This window comes from Equus przewalskii, chromosome 7, assembly GCF_037783145.1.
Source record: "Equus przewalskii isolate Varuska chromosome 7, EquPr2, whole genome shotgun sequence".
Taxonomy (NCBI): domain Eukaryota; kingdom Metazoa; phylum Chordata; class Mammalia; order Perissodactyla; family Equidae; genus Equus; species Equus przewalskii.
The window spans coordinates 629,319-651,905 of NC_091837.1; the positions used below are offsets into that span (position 1 = coordinate 629,319).

General features: G+C 65.0%; 3 protein-coding genes across 6 annotated transcripts; all 3 read right to left on the bottom strand.

Annotated features, from left to right (window-relative positions):
- Positions 1 to 9,569: 9,569 nt before the first annotated feature.
- LOC139084619 (dentin sialophosphoprotein-like) lies at positions 9,570 to 10,655 on the bottom strand. The gene has a single exon (XM_070628011.1). The coding sequence runs from the start codon at positions 10,653 to 10,655 to the stop codon at positions 9,570 to 9,572; it is 1,086 nt and encodes a 361-aa protein (XP_070484112.1).
- A 253-nt stretch (positions 10,656 to 10,908) lies between these two features.
- On the bottom strand, positions 10,909 to 12,344 carry GP1BB (glycoprotein Ib platelet subunit beta). Its single transcript, XM_008544254.2, has 2 exons — positions 12,055 to 12,344; positions 10,909 to 11,800 (listed from the first exon to the last, which is right to left on the bottom strand). The coding sequence occupies exons 1-2, from the start codon at positions 12,332 to 12,334 to the stop codon at positions 11,184 to 11,186; spliced, it is 897 nt and encodes a 298-aa protein (XP_008542476.2). The 5' UTR covers positions 12,335 to 12,344; the 3' UTR covers positions 10,909 to 11,183.
- Positions 12,320 to 20,941, bottom strand: SEPTIN5 (septin 5). Of its 4 annotated transcripts, none has more exons than XM_070626758.1 (12): positions 20,790 to 20,941; positions 20,624 to 20,634; positions 16,183 to 16,279; positions 15,997 to 16,083; positions 15,612 to 15,735; positions 15,372 to 15,506; positions 15,077 to 15,194; positions 14,838 to 14,939; positions 13,943 to 14,060; positions 13,723 to 13,858; positions 13,378 to 13,480; positions 12,320 to 13,298 (listed from the first exon to the last, which is right to left on the bottom strand). In XM_070626758.1, exons 1-12 carry the CDS (start codon positions 20,830 to 20,832, stop codon positions 13,242 to 13,244), a joined length of 1,131 nt encoding a protein of 376 aa, XP_070482859.1. In that variant the 5' UTR covers positions 20,833 to 20,941; the 3' UTR covers positions 12,320 to 13,241. The 4 variants fall into 4 exon arrangements, with proteins under 4 accessions (XP_070482859.1, XP_070482861.1, XP_070482860.1 ...); XM_070626760.1 differs by having other exon boundaries at positions 13,943 to 14,039; positions 20,790 to 20,939; XM_070626759.1 differs by lacking the exons at positions 20,624 to 20,634; positions 20,790 to 20,941 and adding an exon at positions 16,954 to 17,377 and having other exon boundaries at positions 13,943 to 14,039.
- Between the last annotated feature and the right edge of the window lie 1,646 nt (positions 20,942 to 22,587).

The window sequence follows — 22,587 nt, forward strand, 5'->3', positions numbered from 1 at the left end:
TGGTCTGGGGGCCGCAGCGGCCATGGGAGGGTCGGGAGCCCTGTCAGAAATTCCTCCTGACGATGACCACGTGTACTCCAGCAGGGACAGGCCCGTCGGCCGCCCTGCCCTCTCTGGGCCAGGGCCGCTCCCTCCCGCCCAGCCCGGCTCCTGCAGCCCGCCTTCCAAGCCAGGCGCCCACTGCTCCCTGTCCACAGGGGTAACAGTGGCTCGGGGCACGGCCTCTGCACCACCCTGCCAGTGCCCAGTGGCTGCAGCCCAGGTGCTGTCAGGTGGTCCCAGGTGGGCACAGCTGAAGGAGGCCTGTGGTGATGGTGGTGGGGACATTCGCTAGAGGGCATGCCCAGCAGAGGGACCAGCATGTGCAAAGGTTAGAGGTACTGCCCACACTTGCCCCCAGGCTTCACTCTGAGGGTACTGCCTGAGGGCAGGGGTGGGGGCCCAAGGGCATCCTACGACAAGCCAAAGTCAAACCAGATGGGCTGGGGGCCCCATGGGGCATGCGGGCCATTCGTCACCGTTATCTGCCCCGCCGCCGAAATCACAAACACATTTTTAAGTGAAGGACTGGCTGCCACTGGCCTGTGGGCCCTGATGCCGCCCAGCTGTGGCCACATTGGGTGGGGGTTGGGGTTGGGGGAGGGGGTAGAGAGGGCGCATGGGGGGGCCAGCAAGTGTCCAGCCTGAGGGAGGAGTGCCTGCCACCCCTGTCATGCCCTCTAGGGCTACTCTGAAGCCTGAGCCAATGCCAAGCCCTCCACTGTCTGCCCCAGCTCTGCCCTGGGCGCCCCTGCCTCCTGCCTTCCTCCCAGGTTCATCCTCAGAGCCACACATTGACCCCAGGCTGTGTGTCATGGCTGCTTGGGGCAGCCAAGGGGCTCCAGGTGGGGGATGGGCCTTCTTCATGGGGCTGGTGGTTGAGTGGTCATTCCATGGGATGGAGCTGGGGGCAAGACCCAGAGGGACAACGGCAGAAATAGGAGCCAGTGATAAAGAGAGACAGAGATGGGAGGGTGAGCCTGGTGGCTGTCACCAGAGACCCACCCTGTGTGTCACCACAAAGTCAGCCTCAGTGGCATGGCCCAGTCTCACTCTTGCTGTAGCCTGGCTATGTGACAGTGCAGCACGGCTGTCCTCCAGGGCGTGCAGGTGAGGGTGGGGCTGGCCTCTGTCTGGCCATCACTCTAGGAGCCAAATGCAGGTCCTGCCCGGCACCCTGGACTCTTGGGCTGGCCCACGGGGGTGGGGGCGCCGGGAGAAATGGCGTGTGACGGGGGTGGGCGTCCCGGGTGGGAAAGCAAACAGTGTCAGCGGCTAATGAGCGGGAACCGGGCCTGGGGCCGAGAGCCCAGAGAGGGGCACGGCCATCGCTCATCCTGACAGGCGGGCGGCGAGGGGGGCCGGGGACCAGAGATTGGAGGGAGCATGAGAGCCGACAGAGGGTCCCCTGGAGACCCGACCCTACACACAGACAGACAGAAGGACAGAGCAGGGCATTGAGGGCCCCCAGCCCCGGCTGGCTCCCAGTCTCGGCAGTGGCCCCGAGCAGACCTGACTTGCTCCATCATCTTCCCCTGCGGACCAGCTGACATCATCTTCCCAGCCGCCCCCTCCCCCACCCGCAGACTTTGCAGGACAAAGGAGATTGCCCAGGGATGGGGGCTAAGCCAGGGACCCCCACATTGCACGCTGAGGAGCAGGAATCTGGGGTCTTGAGGCCCTCCCCCTCCCTGGACCTTGGTTCCCCATCTTCACAAGGCAGAGGAGAACAGGCGTGCTCTGAGGGGCCCTCCCGGCCGTAACTTTCCACAATCACCTCTCCTTCCTCCCTCGGTGCAGCACCAGCTGCCCTCAAGGTCTCCACCCTTCCAGACAGACCTCCCCAAACCTCCCTGCCTCCAACAGGCCCAGCAGCAGTGGATGGGCGGACACCACGCCTGAGAGAAGCGACCCATCCAGTCCTGCACATTATAGCTACTGCCCCGTTTCACACGTAGGAAGACTGAGGGGCAGAGTCGGGGGGGCAGATGGACAGGGAGGGCATCGACCGAGCTCTTGGCTTCTATGCCTCAGGCAGGTTAGAAGCCCCTGCAGCCCAGCCCTCGCCCAGGTGGAGCCCATCCAGCCTCTTGGCCTCCCATCTGCCCTGAGCTCTCTGAAACTGCTGGGTTTCTGAGCAGGTGAGACCTTGGGGGCGCTCCTGAGACCCTCCTGGCCCAGCCCCAGTCCCAGTGGTCCCACGACAGCCTGGCCGGCTGAGTGGCCTGTAGCTGCCTGCTTGTGGGGCGCTCAGGCCCCTGTCCTGCCTCAGCCGGCAGGGAGGGGCAGCCATAAATTCGCACCACCAGCCGCCCGCGGGATAAATGTGTCATCGACTGCACGATTTACGAGCACACCCCTGGCCCGCAAGGCAGAGAAAACAAGCCTCTGTGTACACATGGCACGGCGGGCGGGGACAGGCGGCTGCCGGGGGGCACACGAGGGCACAGTGGGCCAACAGGACACGCGCACACAGGAGGTGTGAGGACATGCACAAACTCACAGGGATGTGGGGTCACAGACACGCAAGCAGATATTTGGGGACACAGACACATTCACACGGGGAGGTGGGACTGTACATCTCCAATATACCCATGCACACGCACATGCACAGTGGTGCTTACGCACACCAGAAGCATGTGTGGTTAGCCTCGTGTTCGACCCACCCTGGAGGTGTGCTCTCTCCAAACCCTCAGAGGAATCAGACCCAGGGAAGGAAAGCCAGGAAGGCTCTCTGAACGCTGTGTGTGCATGTGTGTGTGTGCGTGTGTGGGTATGTGTGGGTGACTTTGCAGGATCTCCCCTCTCCTCAGACAGTCCATGAGGAGGGTCGTGGTGGAGGGACCCAGGGCTACTGCATGGGGAGGCAAAGGCAGAGCAGGGGACCAGCTGGCCAAAGGAGGACACGGCGAGCGTGCAGAGAGACAAGGATGTGCAGGAATGAGGGCGCGGTGGTGATGCCTCCGTCTTGTTTGGGTCCCACCTGCTTTGAGGCTTAACTGTCTTGGAGGCCCGGGGGCGCCAGGCAGCCACGGCCCCGCCAGGCCAGCCACTGAACACAGCCCAGACACCAGTGCTAAGGGAAAGAGGCCACAGTTCATCCTCGTGCCTTGACAGTCCTGCTGCCAGGCTTGCCCACCACTGTGCCCATTGCCCACCTTGCCCACCAGGACGGTTCCAGGCTCAAGGCTCCAGTGGCACCACCCTCAGTTACCTGCTGGGACCAATCCAGGGAGAGCAGTCCCAGCCTGAGAATGTGGAGGCACTGCAAGCGGGAAGCCTCAGGGAGCACTCAGCAACGACCTGAGGAGGATTAAGGAAAGGTCCTGGGGAGGACTCTGGACAACGCAGGAGGACTGGAAGGACTTGTGGAGGACCTGGGGAGGAGTCGGGAAGGGGTCAGTGGACTCAAGACTGCATCACTGCAGGCTGGCAAGGACCTGGGGGTCTCGTGGAGTTTGAGGCTGTGGGTCAACCTTAGCTGTCAACACCTTTCCATGGACGATCTGGGGACACAGTCATGCTCCAGCCACTCCTCCTGCTGGCCTTGCCACAAGAGGCCCTGGAGTGTGGCCCCCTGGGAGGATTCTGATGGATCCCCAGCCCAGAGAGAAAGGCTCATGGATATCCTAGAGACCACTGTAGCAGAATCATGTCACCCTGAGTAAGGAGACGCAGCATCACTGACCCCCACACCGGGGACCCGTGGGGAAGAGACATACGGAGCTGGGGCCCGAGACGAGGGACTACAGCAGAGAGATCCACAAAATACAGGCCCCCACCAGGGCCCCCAAAGCAGGGGGTGCCCAGGTGAGGCATTTAGTGCAGGAGAGACCCAAGGCTCCTACGAACAGGCCTGTCCCCACTTTCCTGTAAAGAAAGTTGGTGACCTCCACTGTGACCCTCAGCGTGGCTGCCTCAGGATTGCAGCACCCATGGGCTCCCACCTGCTCTGAGTCTGTGTCGCAGGTGCTCTCCTGGGCCTGGCCCCAGGCTGGGCTCCCGCGGGAAGGTGAGGCAGCGCAATGTGGGAGCACCTTTAGTGGGCACACAAGGGCATGGGCAGGCGTGCTGGGACAGGAGGCTGTCAGGGCGCCTGCCCTCCCCAACCCTGCCAGACAGAAGCCCTTTCCTCCGTATCTGCAGACTGGCTGGAATTCTCCAAGAGCATCTTTAAACAAACAAAGCCTAGAGAAAAGCGAACTCCCAAATACAAATCACATCAAAATAGAGTTCCACGCAGACGCACGGCAGAGCTTGGCCTTCGGGCCTCCCACAGGCGCCTCCTCAAAGCCCCCTAAGCCTGGGAGCCTTCAGAGGCCAGAAGCACAGCCAGCCTGGTGACGCACAGGTGGACCATGTGGGCCCCACTGCCCTTGGACCCTCACACCTCCCCGGACCCCAGCCCCAGGCTGCAGCCTCCCCTTGGAGGTGGGCATGCCAGTCCTGTCTAAACACCTGGGCAAGGGAAGTGGCTGCCACGGGGACCCTCTACTTCCTCTGGGGTCTGTACCTCCACACCCCAGGGAGTCCATCACGCAGAGCTTGAAGGATCCCCTTCCAGTCCCTCCCACCTCTGAGGATTTCTTTATCCCACTGGGGTCATAAGTGACCTTGTGGGGATGGCCCCAGGATCCCGTGTGACTGGGACAGAAGCAGAGACACCTGGGCAGGTGGGGTAGGTGGGGCAGGCTGGTCCCTCTGGTTGAAGGTACCCTCCCTTCCCCTCTCCGCCCCTCCCCTTGCCACATGAGGGTCTGTCTGGCCCAGAGCCCCTCAATTTGTCTGACGTGCTTCGACAGGGCGAAGTGAGCCCCCAGGGACACTGGTAGTAGGGAGCTGGCCAGTTCCCTCAGGCAGGCCCCATCAGGAGGGGTAGAGGGAGGGTGGGGCCTTTGCTGAGGGAAGTTCTGGGGACCGAGGGACCTGTACCCTCCCCCCTCGCAGCCAGCACCTCCAGGCACGGCTGCGCACTGGTGGGAACCACGAGGATTGGGAATGAATGAACGAGTGGCCCCCTGTGCACTGGGGCGCCCTCCGGTCCTCCCTCAACACACTGGGTCAGTGCTTCTGATGTCCCAGTGCCAGTGCGGCTCAGGAGCCTTGTTCTGAGGGTCACAGGAGGCCCAGGCCAGGCCACTGGACACTCTCAGGCACAGAATTCCAAGAGCTCCGAGGGTCTTTTGAGACAAGGAAGCTCCCATCTCTGCCTCCGCTGCTCTTTGAGATAAACCACGAAAGATTTCACGATGGACATTTTGTGCATTTCCCTGTGGACACGTGGCCTTATCTCTGCTGCATGAGCCCTGAGGGACTGTCTGCAGGACAGACCCCTGGGGCAGGGATCGCTGAGGCCTGCCTGACTGGGTTGGGGGTCTGGGCAGTGGGGGTGCTGAGCACACTCCGTAGGTCCTGGGAGCACCCCCAGATGCTCTCTCGAGCCTTATCCACCAAGGACTGACCCCCCCAGGGGGTGCTCACACCTGCGGAGGGGGGCCCACCCAGCCCATCTCTCAGCACCCTTTGTCCAGCTGGCCCTCAGCACCCTGGGGGGGGGGGTGGTGACAGGAAGGTAGGACAGAAAGAGGGACAGACGGCATTTCCCCTGGGGCAGAGTGGATCTCTTGGGGGGCTTCACTGACCCCCAGTTCCTGCAGGGCCAGCCTATGGGGTCTCCTCATAGGACAGGACATCATTCCCTGCTGGCGTTTCCTGTCTGTGGACAGAGATGAGGGCAGTGAGTGGTCATGTAGTATAGACAGCACTGGGTGTAGACAACTCTGGATATGTGACTATGCTGAGGAAAAAGAGAGGTGGGGGCTGGGGGAGCCCCCAAGGGCTGTTGAAGCAGGGAGGGTCATAGCTAAGGCCAGGCCCAGTCACCAGGACCAGTGACCCCAAAGACCCCCCCCCCTCACGGGGAGGGGCTGGGGGAGGGCTTGCAGAGAGCCCCCTGCTGATTTATGGTCCTGGGGGCGGGAGTCTGGGAGTAGTGGCTGCTGAGGCCTGCTCCCTCCCTCCTCCTCCTCCCTGTTGGGGTGGGCTGGGGTTGGGTGACTCTCAGCTGGTTTCCAGATGGGCCTGGTTTGGGGGGGGCGCGCCTGGGGGCAGGAGGCCAGACACCCTGTGCCAAGGGACCTGGCTGGTGTCAGCCGGCCAGCCATAGCTGCCATTGTCTCTGTGGTTGTCTCTCTGTCTCTAGGTCAGTCTCTGTCTCTGTCATATGCAGACCCCCTTCCCCACAGCCGCCTGGGTGGGTGGGGGTGGGGGCTGGTGATTTATCACCCGCTGCCTGTCTTCCATCGGAAACACTGGGGGTGGGCACAGACGGTGCAGTGAGCTATGGGCCCCCAGGGCCTCGCCACCCACCCCAATGTTGTTGCTCTGTCTGGGCGGCGGGTGCGCCCACCCCCCAACGTGGCCAGGGCTTCAGCTCCCCAGATCCTCCCAAGGCCGAGAGGACAAGCCCCACTTAAGTCCCCAGGCTGGAGGGGGCCCACCCAGGACCTGCACACAACCCCCACTCCTACGTTGGTGGGGAGGTAAGGGAACCTCTCTTCCACTCCCCCGGAGAAGCCTGTTCCAGGGCCCCCCAGCCGGCATCCCGGGCAGAAGTGGCTGAGGCCAACCTCTCCCTGTCGTCCTCCACGCCCGCCTGGCAGCTGCTGGCCCTGCCCGGCCGCGCACACAGCAGGGGCTCAATAAGTGTTTACGGAGCAAACAGGCGGCGGGAGGGCCGAGGGCGCACCTGGGCTGACCGCCCCCTCCGCCGGCGGAAGAGGTCCCTTATCTTCCCGGTTGACAGGCTGTCAGGGAGCCCGCGGGGAAAGGGAGGCGGATGGAGGGGCGCGCTCACCACTCCCCGTCTGTCAGCGCCGCTCGGCGCACCCCTCCCCTCCCCCACGGGGGTGCGACCGGCCCGCCCCTGTCGGCGGTCCACCCCCGCCAGCCTGGGCAAGTCCCCCTCTCCCGGCCTCTGTTTCTCCGCCGGCCGGGTGTTTGCACCCCCGGCGCCCGCTCTGGCGGCCCTGGCCCACCAAGGCGTTTCCCGCAGCCCGCGCGCGCCCCCTGGTGCCTGTGAGGGGGCACTGGACCGGGCGTCGGGGCGGGAGGTGGGCAGCGCGGGCGGCGCCCATTTCACAGGCAGGATGAGGGGCTCGGTGGGAGGTCACGACTGTGTCTGCCCCGGGAATGCCATCTGGCGCTGCAGGGCTCACTCTATGCAACCCCTTGGTGGGTCACTCGTTCTCCAGGTGGCTGCACCCAGGCCCTGGATGTGGCTTGAGCCTGGCCCGACTTCAGGGGCCCAGCATGGAGGCAGTGTCCTGAGCCATGTACTGGTCCAGGGCAGGGCTGGAAGCGCTCTGCAGAGGACATGCTTGAGTGGGCCTTGTGTAGTGAGGACAGAGTCCCAGGAGGAAGGGCATGCCGCGCCTTGGGACTGGCGTGGCAAGGGTGTGGAGGGCCTGGCGCTGTCGGGGAGGGGGCACCATGGCTTGGGCCTGATTGAAGGCCAAGGATCCCGGGAGCCCAGAGAGGCTGGGTGGGCAGCAGTGTGGTCAGAGGACCTTGGGCTGTAGGGCGTGGAGCCCTGAACCAGCCAGCCTGGGGGCTGGAGGTGTGGGGGCTCAGCAGGGCCTTGAGTGGACCCCGACCTGTTCCTATCTGGAAGGAGTTTGAGGCCACAGTGGGAACCAGCCTGTCAGTGGGGAAGGGGCCCTGCGGCAGGTGTGTTGTCCACGAGATGGAGGACACTGCTGGGGGAGGGGCACAGTAGGCCCCTGAGCTGGGGGAGGGGTGCATAGTCCCCCTCTGGGCACAGGGCCATTCAGGGGCACTGAGCTGGGACCGTCCACTTCTCCACACTCCTTGGAGGCTGAGGCCCTGGCCAGCTTGTGGAGGGTCAGCTCAGGGTCAGGAGTTGGGATTAGGCGCTCCCAGGCAGCCTGGAGCAGGTCAGCCAGCGAGGCCAGGTCGGCGCCCCACCGCGGCCGGTACCTTGGCAGGAGCCAGTCTAAACAGTGGACAACTGGTGGGGGGCCCCAGAGAACCATGGGGTGCAGTTGTCCCACTCGCCAGCTAGCAGGAAGTTCTTCCCTAGTTCTGCCCACACCGCGGTGCCAGCCTCTTTCTTCCGCGCACTGCTCCCGCGGCTCCTGCTCCTCAGGGCCGTGCCCACCCTCTCAGCCAGACTGGCCTGGGAATCCTGAAGCCTGTGGGCAGTGTGCAGTGTGCCTGCACTCCCGCTGACCACTCCCCACAGCTCCTGCTGGGGCCTTGTCCCACAGGAGGGCCACTTCTGTTAGCTTGGGGTCACCTAGGACCCCCAGACTACTTTCTCCTGGGCCCTGAATTTGTTCCCTGAAGGCCTCCGTGAGGAGGAGAAGTGTCTGGGGGCCTGGTCTCGGCTCTGCCCGGGTCAGCCGTGGAGGCTCTGGGGCCCAGCAGGGAGCCCCGCTCTCAGATCTGGTTTCCTCCTCTGAAAGTAGGGGGACGCCCCACCCTGTGCCGCGTTGGGACTGAGTTTGGGGGCTGGCTTGTGTACCTCGCTGTGACAATGACTGTTCCTCTGACAACCCCACCAGGGGCTCTGGGGGTGCTGGGCTCCCTGTGGGGAGGGCAAGGTGGCAGTTCATTTGTACAAAGACGGCCCCCATCCCCAGTGTGGTGATAAGGCCGGATGGACGGCTCGACCGTCGGTCACAGCCCACAATGGGCCGGATGCCATGCACCTGCCCACAAAGGAGGGGGTGGCTCCTGTCTCACGTCCGACCGGCAGCCTGGAGATAGCATCAGCCCGACCGGAGGGTCATCCGTCTTGTCCCACAAAGGCCAGGACAAAGGCCGTGTCAACGGCAGCCTCCCCGACCCGGTCAGTGGGGCCAGGGGTCTTCCTGTGCCAGGCGGCTGGGGCCCAGGCCTGAGGCTGCTCATCGGTGTCCTGTTTGCGGTCTGTGGAGAGTAGCCTTCACTATTCACAGGGCCAGCCAAGTGGGGACCACACCTAGGGCAGGAGTGGGACCCTGATGGTGAGGAAAGTGTCACTGTGTCATCTGGGCACCCTAGGACACTGTTGGCAACCTGTGCCAGGCTCAGGCACCCATGGAGGAGCCCCAGGCCCTGGTTGCTCGGGTTTAGGGCTGGGACGGGGGACCAGGACCTGAGGGCCCTGAGAAGCCCCTGGCCGGTCTGGGTGGTCAGAGGTACCTTCCTGCAGGAAGCATGGTCAGGTGGAGCACGTGATTCGAGACCCTGCCATGCCCGGTGCCCCTCAGCCCTGCAGTGACAGCCACAGACCCACCTGGCAAGCCTTGGGCCCAGTGACCCCGGCCCCCAGAGGCTGAGCTCCTCACTCGGGTGCCCAGGGAGTCGCAGGCAGGCCGCCAGACTGTCTTCACTGTCCCCAATCCATCGCTAATTGCCCCGAAAGCTGGCCCCATGGCATGGTCACTGCCACTGGGGAAACCTCACACCCTGAACTGTCCTCAGGCCACCTCACGGCCCCTCACTGTCCCCTGGAAATGCTCACTTCACTGCCCCTCACTGTCCTCACTGCCCACAGTGTCCTGACTGCCCACAGAGTCCTCACGGCCCACAGAGTGCTCACTGCCCACAGAGTCCTCATGGCTCACAGAGTGCTCACTACCCACAGAGTGCTCACGGCCCACAGAGTGCTCACAGCTCACAGAGTCCTCACTGTCCACAGAGTCCTCACGGCCCACAGAGTGCTCACTGTCCACAGAGTCCTCACGGCCCACAGAGTCCTCACTGTCCACAGAGTCCTCACGGCCCACAGAGTGCTCACTACCCACGGAGTCCTCACGGCCCACAGAGTCCTCACAGCCCACAGAGTCCTCTTGGCTCACAGAGTGCTCACTACCCACGGAGTCCTCACGGCCCACAGAGTCCTCACGGCCCACAGAGTGCTCACTGTCCACAGAGTCCTCACGGCCCACAGAGTCCTCACAGCCCACAGAGTCCTCTTGGCTCACAGAGTGCTCACTACCCACGGAGTCCTCACGGCCCACAGAGTCCTCACGGCTCACAGAGTGCTCACTCCCCACAGAGTCCTCACGGCCCACAGAGTGCTCACTACCCACGGAGTCCTCACTGCCCACAGAGTCCTCATGGCTCACAGAGTGCTCACTCCCCACAGAGTCCTCACGGCCCACAGAGTCCTCACTGTCCACAGAGTCCTCACGGCCCACAGAGTGCTCATGGCCCACAGAGTGCTCACTGCCCACAGAGTCCTCATGGCTCACAGAGTGCTCACTACCCACGGAGTCCTCACTGCCCACAGAGTCCTCACGGCTCACAGAGTGCTCACTCCCCACAGAGTCCTCACGGCCCACAGAGTCCTCACTGTCCACAGAGTCCTCACGGCCCACAGAGTGCTCACGGCCCACACAGTGCTCATGGCCCACAGAGTCCTCACTGCCCACGGAGTGCTCACGGCCCACGGAGTCCTCACTGCCCATGGAGTCCTCACTGCCCACGGAGTGCTCACGGCCCACAGAGTCCTCACGGCCCACGGAGTCCTCACTGCCCACGGAGTGCTCACGGCCCACGGAGTCCTCAGGGCCGACAGAGTCCCTCAGGGCCGACAGAGTCCTCATGGCCCACAGTGTCGTCACTGCCCACAGAGTCCTCACTGCCCCCTTCTGTGTGCCCACTCTCATCCACTGCTCCCTGCCTTCCCAGGTGACCCTCTGTGATCATCAGTGGAGGGGAGAGTTTACTCAGGGACCTTGTGTTTGCCTGGAGGCTATTTTCGGGCATGTAGCTGTGGGGTGTCCCCTTGAACCCCTCCCAGGGGTTTTCCCGCGGTTTGGGGAGGTAGATTTCCACGTGGCGCGCCGCAGAGCCAGGTCGGATTTGGAGCAGGATTTATTCGCACTGGACTTTGGCCCGGGGGACCCGGGCGGGGTCCGGGCTGCAGCTCACCGCCTGGACCTGCCTAACGTGCAGGGATTGGCTTCGCCTCGCTAGTGGTGGCGGGAAGGAGCAGAGCCCATGTGGAAGGGCCTGCCGGGGGCGGCGTGGTCTGGGAGATTGTGCCTGGGCGGCGGAGGGGCATGGGTCAAGGTTAGGGCGAGGACTCCCGGGACTGGGTCCTGTCGGGTTGGCTCCGCGTCGCTCGGCTCTCAGGACTCGCCGGCTCCAGCCGGCTCCGCCACCAGCGGGGCGGTCAGCGACAGCCGGTGCGCGGCGCGGGTGCGGGCGCGGGCGCGGGCGCGCAGCCTCTGCAGGCGGCACAGCAGCAGCAGCAGCAGCAAGGCGTGCAGCAGCCCGAGGCCGAGCAGCAGGAGCTGCGCCGCCAGCGCCCCCCAGCAGAGCGCGCTGGGCGTGCAGGCGGCGCGCAGTTCGTCCTCGGTCAGGTAGGGCAGCAGGCGGCCGCGCAGCGCGGGGGGCGCGGCGCAGCGCAGGTCCCGGTAGGGCGAGCGCTCGGGCTGGCCGGCGAGCCAGGCGCGCAGCGGCACCAGGTGGCAGTCGCAGCGCCAGGGGTTAGCGCCCAGGTGCGCGGCGCGCAGCTCAGGCAGCGCATCCAGCAGCCCCGGCGGCAGCGCCGTCAGGTTGTTGCCGGTCAGCACCAGATCGGTCGTGTCTGATGGGAAGGCGGTCGGCAGCGAGGCCCACGTCAACCCGCGGCGCCCGCAGTCCACGAGCGTCCCCGCGCAGACACAAGGAGCGGGGCAGCGTGTGGCCGCGCAGCTCCGTGGCGCGAGCAGCAGGAGCAGCAGGCTCAGCGCCCTGCGCGGTCCTGGAAGGGAAGCGCGCGTTGAGCTGGGCGGCCTGTGGGGCACCTGGGCGGCATCTCTGAGCCTCCGGAGCGCCAGGCCAGGCCCGCGACCCCCATTGCCCGAAAGGCTCTCCAACCGCACCACCTGCGCACTGGGTGGAAGTCTCCTCTAAGTCCGACCCAAATCTCTCCCTGCTGCAGGCAAACGACTGGCGCCCCTCCCAACGCCATTGTGCTTAGGGAGCGGCAGGGGCTTGGCTGGACCCTAGACTCACCGGAGCTCATGGCGAGAGGATAGTGACCCGGCTGGCTCTGGAGCGCCAGGCGTTGGCCAGAGAACCAGGCGATAAGGCCGCCCACCCCTGCCAGGCCCCGGCGCCAGCCACGCCGACCGCAGCGCAGCCGCCCCGCCAGAAATAACCCCGAGGACGCGCGGACAGGCGCTGCGGCCCCAGATAGAGCGCTATCACCGGGCTGCCAGCTGCCCGGCTTCCGCCCCCACTGCTCCCAGGGGCGCACAGAGCACTCAAAGCCTGCTGCGACGGTCACCAACATTGTTCTCCTGTCACCTGGACAGGACCCGGCATTCACAACTGAACAAAACTGGAGAAGAGGGTTTGTGGAGAGGGATCATGCGGGTGGCGGGATGGGGAGGGCAAAGGCTAGGGAACCCTGGGCGACAGTGCTGCTGGGGAGAAGGGACCTCCAGCCATGGGCAGGGAACGGCAGTCTAGGCATGGGAGTTGCCAGGGGGTCACCCACCTCCCACTGCTCCTGGAGCCCTGGGACCCCTTAGTGGGGGGCCCGCCGGCTGTCACAGATGGCCCCGCTCCCGGAGCTCCTCCCCCTGCAGCTGGCTGGCCTCCTCAGGTCTGGAGGGATCCTAATTGCTTCTGCTGCCCAACCCACCTGCTGAGCTGCAGGTGAGATGAGGGAGAACCTGGCCCACCTTGGCACAAAGCGCGGTCCCAGCATACACTGTGGCAGTGGGCGCAGGAGGGCTCCCAGGTCTGCTCTGCAGCACTCGCACGGGGGGACAGGCCCAAGACCCTGGGGACCTGCGCCCCTATTCTGCCTTGGTTTACCCACCCCGAGTAGGGCCTGGAGTCTGAGTGCTAGGATCTTCTGGGGTGGGGGCAGATCTCAGAAGTCACGGCCCAACGAAGCTCCTGGTCCCTCAAGGCCAGAAGGAACTGGTTGTAGGGGCAAATACAAATAAGAGGAGGGATTGATGCTGAGAATAAATTAGGGTTGGCTGGGGGGTGCAACCCCGCGTCTCCGGGTCAGGTCTGGAACGGCAGGGAACAGTTCGGGTCTGGGCCACTCTGGGATTGGGGTTGTGTCCAGGCCTGTCAGAAATCCAGATGAATCCAGGGTAGAGTACAGACCAGTAGGGATCCAGGGGTGGGAAGGGCCAGCCTGGAGACTGGCAGTATATCCATGGCAATGTGAGGCTGGGGGGTCACTGGTCCTGCATTTGCTGCTTCATCTTCTGCAGCATCTCCTGCATGCGCCTCAGCTGGTAGGGGGAGAAACTCGATGGGAGAGGCCTGGCCCTTCTCCCTGCCAGCCCGTTCCTCCCCTGCCACCTCACCAACCTCCTCATCCTTCATCCTAATGAGCTTCTCTGTCTCAGCGTCAGGCGTGGGCAGTGGCAGGATGGGGATGGGGCTCTCCATGCGGCTGTCCTGGGTGAGTTTGCTGTGGGGTGGATGAGAGGGACAGCACTGATGGGAGGTCCAGCTGACCCCAGGTACTACCAAGCCCTGCCCTCCTGTGCTCCCACACCTCTGGGCTGGCTCTGGGGAGACAAGGCACTGGGCAGCTGATTTGGGGGCTGGGGCAAGGTTCGGGTCTAGGTGGGTGGTGGGGACCAGCCCTCCGTTACGGAGACGTGGCTGGGGCCACAAGGTACATGGTTCAGGTCCAGGGCGGGAGCGCACCTGGTCATCTGCTGGATGCAGTGCGCACGGTAGTTCTCGTAGTGCACGTCGCATGTCACGTCCTTGAGGTCATGCATGTGTGTGCGAATGAGCATGTTGCGCAGCTTCACGAAGTCGCAGTGTGCCTGGTTCTCTACTGCAGGGCAGGGGTGAGTGGTCAGCTGGCGCCAGCCAGGGGAGCCTGCCCACCCTGGACCCTGTGCCCCCTGCCCGAACTCACCCTCCACGATCCCCCAGGGGTACAGTCGCCCCCGGACCCGCTGCCCCTTGGCCTCCACCACCGTGTTGCTGCCGATAACAGCGAAGGGCGCACTCTCCTGGGAAGGGGCAGGTGAGGGCTCATGCCCAGTAAGTATGAAAGTGAGTTAGTGGCTGGAGAGGGGCCTGAGCCTGGTGGGGCCCTTCAGCATCACCATCAACAACCTCTCCCCAAAGAGATCCCGACGTTGCCCCTGCTTCTAGCCACTCTGCTGCCAGCTGAAGCCGGAGCTGGTGCAGCTCACACTCTGCGGCCTTTGCCAGGCTGTGCCCAACCAGGCATGCTCTCCCCTCCCAATACCCACCTCAAGGCTGCTCCATCTGGCTACCTCTCCCTTCCCTCCCCAGAGCTGAGCCCAAGCCTCTGGCTAGTGATGCCCCTGCTGAGTTTGGTTGGGGCCAAAGGCCAACCCTGCTCCTGGCCTGATGGCTACCTGTCCCCTGGCTTGAGCTTAGTCATCACCACTGTAGCTGCTGGGACACCCAAAGCCACCACCATCCTCTGGAGCTCAGAATTCTGGGAGCCAGGGCATGCACAGGCCTGTGGCCGTTGGGCTGGGCCCTTCTGCTGGTGAAGAACACTGAGAAGCAGGGTCAGGGTGGGGGCCTGGCCAGCAGCAGTGCCTTTGGGTCCCAGCAAGTGCTCCATTACCCACTAACCATTTGGGGCCCAAACTACACAAGGCAGCTGGGGACACATGTGATCTTAGCCTTCTAGCCCTAGGTGAAGGGCCTCTACTGGCTGGACAAGAGAGCCCTGCCCCTACCAGGTTGGACCTGGGGGCTTGGCCCTCCTCCGGGCCCTGCGTGAACTGGCCTCTGGCTCCCTCCCCTGCCCCACTGGGCTGCATGCTCACCTTCAGTTCCCGATCCTGCTGCTTGAAGTCCTCGTCCTCATCCGAGTCACACTCAGGGAACTGGTACACGTGGATCCCGAACTTGTCAATCTCCTCCCGGATCTGCGGCGGGGCAAGGGCTGTCAGATTTGGGGCTGGCCAGGTCCCCTGAGCCAGGTACAGTGATGCCTGGGGTCACCATAGCTGGTGCTCGCAGACCCAGAGCCCTGGGCCAGGCCCCACTGCCACAGCAGGCTCACCCGCTCCTTCAGCTTCCGAATCTCGCCGGGGACAAGACAGTCAGCTTTGGCGATGAGGGGCACTATGTTCACCTTCTCATGGAGAGCCTTCATGAAACTCACATCCACTGGCCGAAGCCTGCAGAGAGCAACCGGGGCGGTGACGGGCGTGGTGGGGGCTGCCGTAGTGCAGGGAGAGGGTGGGGGTGGGCTAAGGGGGGGAATGGTTGTGGGGATGCAGACAGGGGAGGGGCAATGACATGGAGATCCATGGAGGTGGGTGCCTCCCCAGCCCGGCCCGAGGACAGCCACGCACCCGTGCCCAAAAGGGGAAATGAAGTACAGGCAGCAGTGCACCCGGTTGTCTTGAATGTTCTTGCGGTTGAGGCCACTCTCGTCACGGAAATACTGCTCAAACTGCTGGTCCACATAGTCTGTGATGGGCTTCCAGCTGTGGGCAGGGGAGCGCATAAGACCAGCTGCGAGGACGGCCCGCCAGCCTGGAGGAGGCTGAGTCAGCCTGGGCAGGGACCATCCCCAGCCAGGCCTTCCTTACCACTCAGAGTTGTTGACAGCATCCCCGAAGCCTGGTGTGTCCACAATGGTGAGCTTCAGCTTGACCCCCTTCTCCTCAATGTCCACCGTGTGCTTCAGGATCTCCACTGTCTGGTTGATGCGCTCTGTGGGGGTGGGGGACTGTCTGGAGGGGCCTCTGTGACCCTCACCCCCTACTCTGGGCAGCCAAGACCCTCCTTCTCATCCATCCTAGTGTTTTGGCCCTGACCACCGGGCCTGTGGTCTGGGACACTCCTCCTAGACCCTGAACAGGAGACCCACGCTGTGGGGAGAGAGAAGCAGGGCTGGCCCTGGAAGGGTGCCTCGGAGGGGTCACACAGCAGGGGAGGGTGAAGCAGTGCGAAGGCAGTGTGGGGCCCACTCACCCTCGGCACTGAGCAGCTTCCGGTCCTTGTACAAGTCGGTCAGGAAGAGGCTGTGGACCAGTGTGGATTTCCCCAGGCCCGACTCACCTGCCCACAGGTACAGTGAAGGAGTTGAGTCAGTCCAAGGTGCCATGAAGAGCCTGGCTGGCCACTGGCCCGCCCCTCCTGGGAGCCAGGCCCACTCACCGGCCACCATGAGCGTGAAGTCAAAGCCCTTCTTCACCGACTTGCGGTGCACCTGGTTGGGCAGCGTGGCAAAGCCCACGTACTGCTTGTCGACGTCCTGGAGGCAGGGGCAGGAGCAGGGCAGGTCAGGGGCATGCTGGGGCTCCTGGGGCTGCCCCCTGCCCTGTCCCCTGCCCAGCTCAGTCAAGGAGGCAGCAGAGAGGGCGGAGTTCCCAGGGCGGGGTGTTTCAGTGGCAGAAATGGAGTGATGGACTGTGGGCAAAGGCCTGGGGGTGGGAAGGTGAGTGGCAGCTGAAGGCTCCCTTGTGCCAGCGGCAGAGAGGGGCTTCACAGGGACCCGAGAATGTGTCTGTGTGTGTAGAGAGGGGTGTCAGGCCGCAGCAGGCACAGGCAGTGTCCTCCCTTGGGTGGTGGTCAGAGACCACCATGACTGACACCTCAGACAGGCCCAAGGCCCTCCACAGGCAGGAGGAGCCCCCGGCCTCAATACTCGCCCCTGCCCAGCGCGCTCACTCCCCCGCCAGTGTACCCGGGTGGAAGGCCCCGTCTGGCCGCGATCCAGCCGCGGGGGTGGCTGGCTGCAGCGACGGCGGAGCAGGGGCTATTTATAGACAGCGGCGCCGAGCCATCCCGCTCGCGGGGTCCCTGCGCCCACCCGAGCGGCCGTGGCCCTGCTGCCCCTGTCCCGTCCGGAGATAGTGGCGGAGGCCCCTGAGGGCCCGGCCCCGGCGGCGCGCACGCGGTCCCGCATTCGCTCCCCGCTCCACACACCTTGAGCCGCCGCTGGGCCTGGGTCCGCGGTGACAGCAGCTGCTCCACCAGGCGGTCCTGGGGCGCTGCCAGCGAGTCCATCGCAGCGGCCCCTGCCACCCCGCTGGCCGCGTCAGGACCCCGGACCGGGCCGGGCGTTCTCGAGGGACGTACGCGCGGCACCACCTTGAAGCCCTGTTCTCGCCCGGGCTTCACGGACGCAGGAACAGAGGCCCGGAGCGGGGACGCCGCGCCCGGGTGCCGCCGCGCGCGGAGGCCATGCGAGACCCCTCCCGCCCGTGCGGCCCGCGCCGGCCCGCGGCCGCAGCCTCGCAGGCCCGGCTCTCGCTCCAATAGAGGCGGGGCGCGGCGGGCGCGCGGGAGGGGCAGGGACCGCCCGCCGGCGCTGTCGCCGGGAGACCGGCGCCGGGAAAGTGGGCCGCGGGCGGAGCCACGCAGGGCTGCGGGGAGGGCCGCGCGGGGCGCGGGGCGCGGGGCGCGGGGGCCGCGGCGCTGCGACGGGGCCGCGGCCTCAGTCCAGGCCTCGGGCAACCGGGGCTGGGAGCCGGGTGCCACGCGCGGGCCCGGGGTCTGCGGCCGCCGCGCCTCCCGCCCCCAGAGGTGCGGTACGGCTTCCGCCCGCCAGAGGGCGCTCCGCAGACCCGCGCGCGCACCCACGAGGGACCGGCCGGGTCCAGTCCTTCTCTGCTCGCAGATGCAGCCCGAAAACCTCCCAGCGGTGTCCCAGCGCCTCCAACCAGCCACGGACACATCCCTGCCTGCACTGCCCCTCTCCCCTCGTGTGTGTGTGTGTGTGTGTGTGTGTGTGTGTGTATGTTTGGAGGATCCCCCAAGACATGTGGGAGGGGGCGAGGGCTGAGCCTCCTTAGCCTGCACTCCCCCCACCCCCCATGTCCTCGGAGGCTTAGAGGGGGAAGTCAGAGTACTAGACGCTAGCTCCTCTACCTCTGGAAACTTGGGTGCTGCCCTACTGTGCAGCTCTACGACCCGCCACCATCCCTGCTGGCCATGGCTGCTCCCAGACCACCCCTGCCAGCCGGGACCCCTCCCTCCCCAGCAGACAGTTTCCTCTGAGCTTCCCTGTCTGTTCTGACCCACAGGACTGGGTGCACTGGGACTGGAAAGCTCCAGCCAGCTTACCCCTCACTCCCATGTGGCCACTCCAGGGACAACCAGGGTCTCCTGAGCTGCCAAACCCTTCCTCACCCCCTCATCCAGTACCCCGCCGGAATCTGAACAAGCCAGCGCCAGCCCGACAGGAGGGAGGCCTGGAAAGAGCTGGGGTATGAAGAGACGCGCCCCTGGACTGTGTGTGTCAGCAGGGACAGGCAGCCCCCCAGCTCTCCCCCACCCAGACCCTCCCTTCTTGGCTTCCCTGGTTAAGGGGCCTCTGTCCCCCCGTCCAGGCTTATGCTGTTGCTGTGGGGCCTTGAGACCGCTGGCACCTGGGGAGAAGGGGTGGGCCCACAGCTGGGAACAGGAGAGTCTTTCATCCAGAGGAGGGTGTAGAGAGCAGGGGGAGGCCACAGGGCCCCCTGCTCTCCCAGCCTGTCCCCCGGCCTTGCTCCGAGAAAGACCCCTCACTGGTCCCCAGCCCTCTGCCATGCTGACCTCAGGCTGAGTCCCACTCAACTTCACTCGTGGGTGCACTTGAGACATGGTCCTCAGCCCAGCACCGCCCAGACAGGCTGGCAGCTCAGGCCCAGGGCATCTTCAGGCAGACAGACAGACCTGGGCCTGGCATCAGGCTGAGAAGGAGCCTCAGCTCTCCCAGCCCGCTTCCGTTCCCCGCCGGTGAGGCACAGCGTCTGGGGAGCCCAGGTCGGGAGGGCAAGAATCCCACTCCCAGCTCCCACCCTGCCCGCCCCACAACCAGACCGCGCCCAGATAGGACCTGTGGATTCCCTAGGGGAGCCCCAAGGAAGGGGCCCTGCCACCCCCTTTCTATGGCCACTGAGACACAACAAATACTCCTTAGGGCTTCCCGAGCCCTAGACACAGCTGCGCCCACCTCCTCCCAATGCCTGGCTCTCGAGGCATTTCCATTCTTAGAATTACCAGAGTCAGCTCTGAAAGCAGACGCCAAAGCCGACAGAGCCCCCATCACTGCCTGAGACGGGGTGGGCGTGGGAGGAGGGGGCACAGAGCGCCACCAGAGCTCCCCCACCCCCTGTCACAGAGTGTGGATAAGCTGAGGCTCAGTAACACCAATAATGGTAACAGTGAAGCTACCACGTGCTTCTGGCTCCCCCCAGACCCACGGGGAGCCCGCCCCAAACACCTGGCTCCCTGGCCCTGCCTGGGGCTCCCCCTCCGCCTGCACGGAGCCATTTCTCTCTGGTCTTAGGGGCAGGGGAAGGGTGAGGCTGGCTCCTGGGTGACCTCGAAGGATGGGCTCCTCGAAGGAGCTCATGCCTCGGCAGGAGGGGTCTCTGGGTGGTGCTGGGCAGCAGCTGCCTGGCCCAGTGACCCCAAGAGCCTGCAGGCCCAGGAGAAGCTGTGGGAGCTGCTCTCCCAGGCCTTCCCTCTCTCTCCGTCAAACAATAGCCTGGTGGCGTGTGTCCCTGCATCTCAGGCATTGTCTGACCTGCTAGAATAGGGAGGCAGCTCCTGGCCCGGCTCCCCAGGGAGCCCCTTGCTGGCAGTGTAAGGTCGACAGGGCCCCTCCCCACAAGCCTCACCTGTCCCAGGGTGGGACACATCCTTGCCAGGAGATGCACTGAGCAGCCAGTGACTCCTGGCTCCCACCCCCCCCACCCTCCCCCCCAGGTAGCTCCTGGCCCAAGTACCACATCTTGGGCCAGGACTCCAGGGTTCTACCCAGCATCCATCCGGTGGGTGTGTGAAGCCCCATCCCCGATCGGGGCTGCCAAAGCCACTGCTGGGCCCTTCTTTTCTCTCCCAAACATGGCTGAGCTTCAGCCAGAAATGCCTCCAGCGGGGCTGCCCAGAGCCCCCAGCCCACCTGGTTACCCATGCCCACCCCACTCCCAGGGTCTCCAGCTCTGTTTAACGCTGACGTCAGCTGGGTTTTCACAGTGGGTGTCCAGGCCAGCCTCCTGTTGGGTCCTGCATTCCTGGAGGGTGGGGACCAGGCCACCCCTTTGGGAGGCCACAAGCCTATTTGTACCCACTAGGTTTGAAGACCTGTGCTGGGTACAGAGATGACTCAGGCCAGGCCCTGGAGGCTCCCAGTCTGGGAAAGAGGCCTGGCCACAGACCAGCTCACTCAAATTAGTGTGTGGGGAGAGGGGCATAAGATGCAGAAGAGCAGGGTAGGGTGGCCACAGGCTCTCTCATGGGGCTGCTCAGGGTCTCTGTGCTGGCTGGAGGACAGAGACCCCTCCCCTAGCCCGTGGCCTCACTCAGGACCCCCAGCACACGGTCAAAAGCCAGGTCAGCAAGATCCTGCTGGCGCTGGACCCATGGGAGAGGGGCACCTGGGAAGGGTGCACGGGCATGCTGTGAGGGACAGGGGCCAGGCACCCTGGGCATGGCACCCACTCCTGTCCTCCGCAGCCGCAGGCGCGGCGGCATTGCCCAGGCTGACAATCTGTTATCGCGACAGGGCGGGATGACGGCTGGCGGGGGCGGGGTCGCGCCTGGGCGCCAGCGGCGTTGGTGGCACAATGGGTGACAGCAGGCTGGGTGAGCGGCGGCGCGCACGTACCTGCTTGTCCTCTGCGGGGTCAGGGTCAGGTCAGGGTCCGGGTCCGGGTCCGGGCGGGTCCAGCCGGCGGGCGGGGGAAGAGACGGAGACACGGTGAGAGGCGGGCGGGCGGGCTGGCGGCGGGGACAAAGGCGCGCGCGGGCGCGCGGGCGGGCGCCGGGCTCACCTGGGGTCGCCAGTTTGCTCTTGTACCGCAGGCCGGTGCTCATGGTGGCCGCCGGCGGCGGGGGACGTGCGGCGGCGGGCGCGCGGGCGGGGCGCGGCGGCGAGCGACGGAGGCCGAGGCCGGGCTGCGGGGTGACCGGCCCCTCCGCGCCGCCGCCGCCGCCCGCCCCGCCCGCGCGCGCGACAGCCAATCGGCGCCCGCCGCGCCCACGCGCGACCCGGCGCGGCCGGCGCGGGCGGGGACCAGGCGCCCCCCAAAGGCCCCAGTGCCGCCGCCTCCCGGCGACGCCCTCGCCTCCAGCCTCTCGGCAGGGCCCGGGAACCAGGCGAGATGCGCGCTGCCCTCGCCCTCCGCGCGGACCTGCCGCTGCCCGCCCCGGACCCCCGCCCTCGCCACCTGCGGGGGCCGGACCCTGGCTCCCTGCGCTCTCGCGGGACCCCTGTCCGTGGCTGGGCTCTGACTGTTCCTCGATGTGGGCCTTCTGCAAAGCATGCCCCCGGGGGTCTCGCTGCCTCATGCTAGCCCCTGCGCGCTCTGCCCGCTGAGGTCAGTGGATGCCGCCTTCTCTCCTTGTCACGAGGGACGTGTGAGGCCCTGGCCTGGGGAGTTCTGTTCCCGGCTACAGCTGGAAAGGTGCTGGTCACAGAAGGCTTGATACCTGGCACAGGGCCACCACCCCAGCTACCCTCCTGCAGCCTGCTGGGTGCTGTGCCCGTGTGCTCTGGCAGTGGACACATCTGGGCAAACTGCAGAGGCCAAGCAATTGTCCTGGGCCAATGTTCCACCTCTCTTTTCCTGGGATATTTGTGAAGGGTAACTGAGCTGACATCTGGGACAGGACTGGCCCAACCTGAAGCCTGCCCCACCCCAACCCCAACTCTGCACGCTCTGCTCTGCAGACCCACAGGCAGACCTGCGACCACCCTGAGAAGGGGTGCAGGGGGGTCTCAGCCTCCTGTGCTGGAGGGCAGCCAGGGACACTGCGGAGGCAGAGCCAGGGCCTGCACCCCATTTACAGATGGGGAAGCTGAGGCCCCAGAACTTCAATGAGTTCACAAGCATGAGTGCCTCCAGATCTCTCTGTCACTGTCTGCCTGGACCTCTCCAGGGTGCCCCCAAGTGGCACGTCTGGTGCCTTCTGTCCCTCAGAAAGGGACAGTTAGGCCTGTGGGCACTAGCTCCCCAGGCAAGGGTCCCCTTGGAGGGAGATGGCCTGCTGCACCCTCCATGGCCAGGAGCTCCTCCTCCCTCCCCAGCCCCTCTTGTGCCCTTGGTCTCTTGGCTGACCCCTGGGTTCCAGGGCGGCGAGGGGCGAGGGAGGAGGAGGATTTGGGGTTCCTGGGACTCCATCTCTGAATCAACAGCACCCAGCACAGAGTTGTTTGCTCACTAAGTGAAAAAGTCACGTAAGCAGCACCATTTCTCTGCCAAGGTCCGTCGGTGGCCAAAGCCTGTTCTCCTTCTGCAGAGACCCCCCGCCCCCAGAACTGGGATGCATGGGGGACACTCCGCTGCTCCAACTCTCATCCAAAGAAAGCCTCAGGACCAGATGCGTTTGCAATTCAGAATTTTTCATCCATTACGGGACACCTTGTTGGAGCTTGGGGCTGCACCTCCTGGTCAAACACATTGCTGTGTTTGCAGTAAAGCAGGACGGGTCCCACGGCCTGGAATAAAGAGCGTGATGTGTGGCTGCCCGGCAGGTCAGGGCTGGCTTTGCCACGAGTTTTGAAAACTTTTAAGTTTCAGGGCTTTGGGCAAATTTGGAATTGTGGATAAAGGAATGGAGCAGGAGAGG

Coding starts and splice junctions, on each gene's coding strand:
- LOC139084619 (XM_070628011.1), bottom strand. CDS start 10,655: ATGAGGACTCTGTCGGCCCTGAGGGACTCTGTCGGCCCTGAGGACTCC.
- GP1BB (XM_008544254.2), bottom strand. CDS start 12,334: ATGTTGGTGACCGTCGCAGCAGGCTTTGAGTGCTCTGTGCGCCCCTGG. Junction 11,801..12,054: donor TCCTCTCGCCATGAGCTCCG/GTGAGTCTAGGG, acceptor CTTCCCTTCCAG/GACCGCGCAGGGCGCTGAGC.
- SEPTIN5 (XM_070626757.1), bottom strand. CDS start 17,034: ATGGACTCGCTGGCAGCGCCCCAGGACCGCCTGGTGGAGCAGCTGCTG. Junction 15,736..15,996: donor GAAGCTGCTCAGTGCCGAGG/GTGAGTGGGCCC, acceptor CCACCCCCACAG/AGCGCATCAACCAGACAGTG. Junction 15,195..15,371: donor ATTTCCCCTTTTGGGCACGG/GTGCGTGGCTGT, acceptor TGCTCTCTGCAG/GCTTCGGCCAGTGGATGTGA.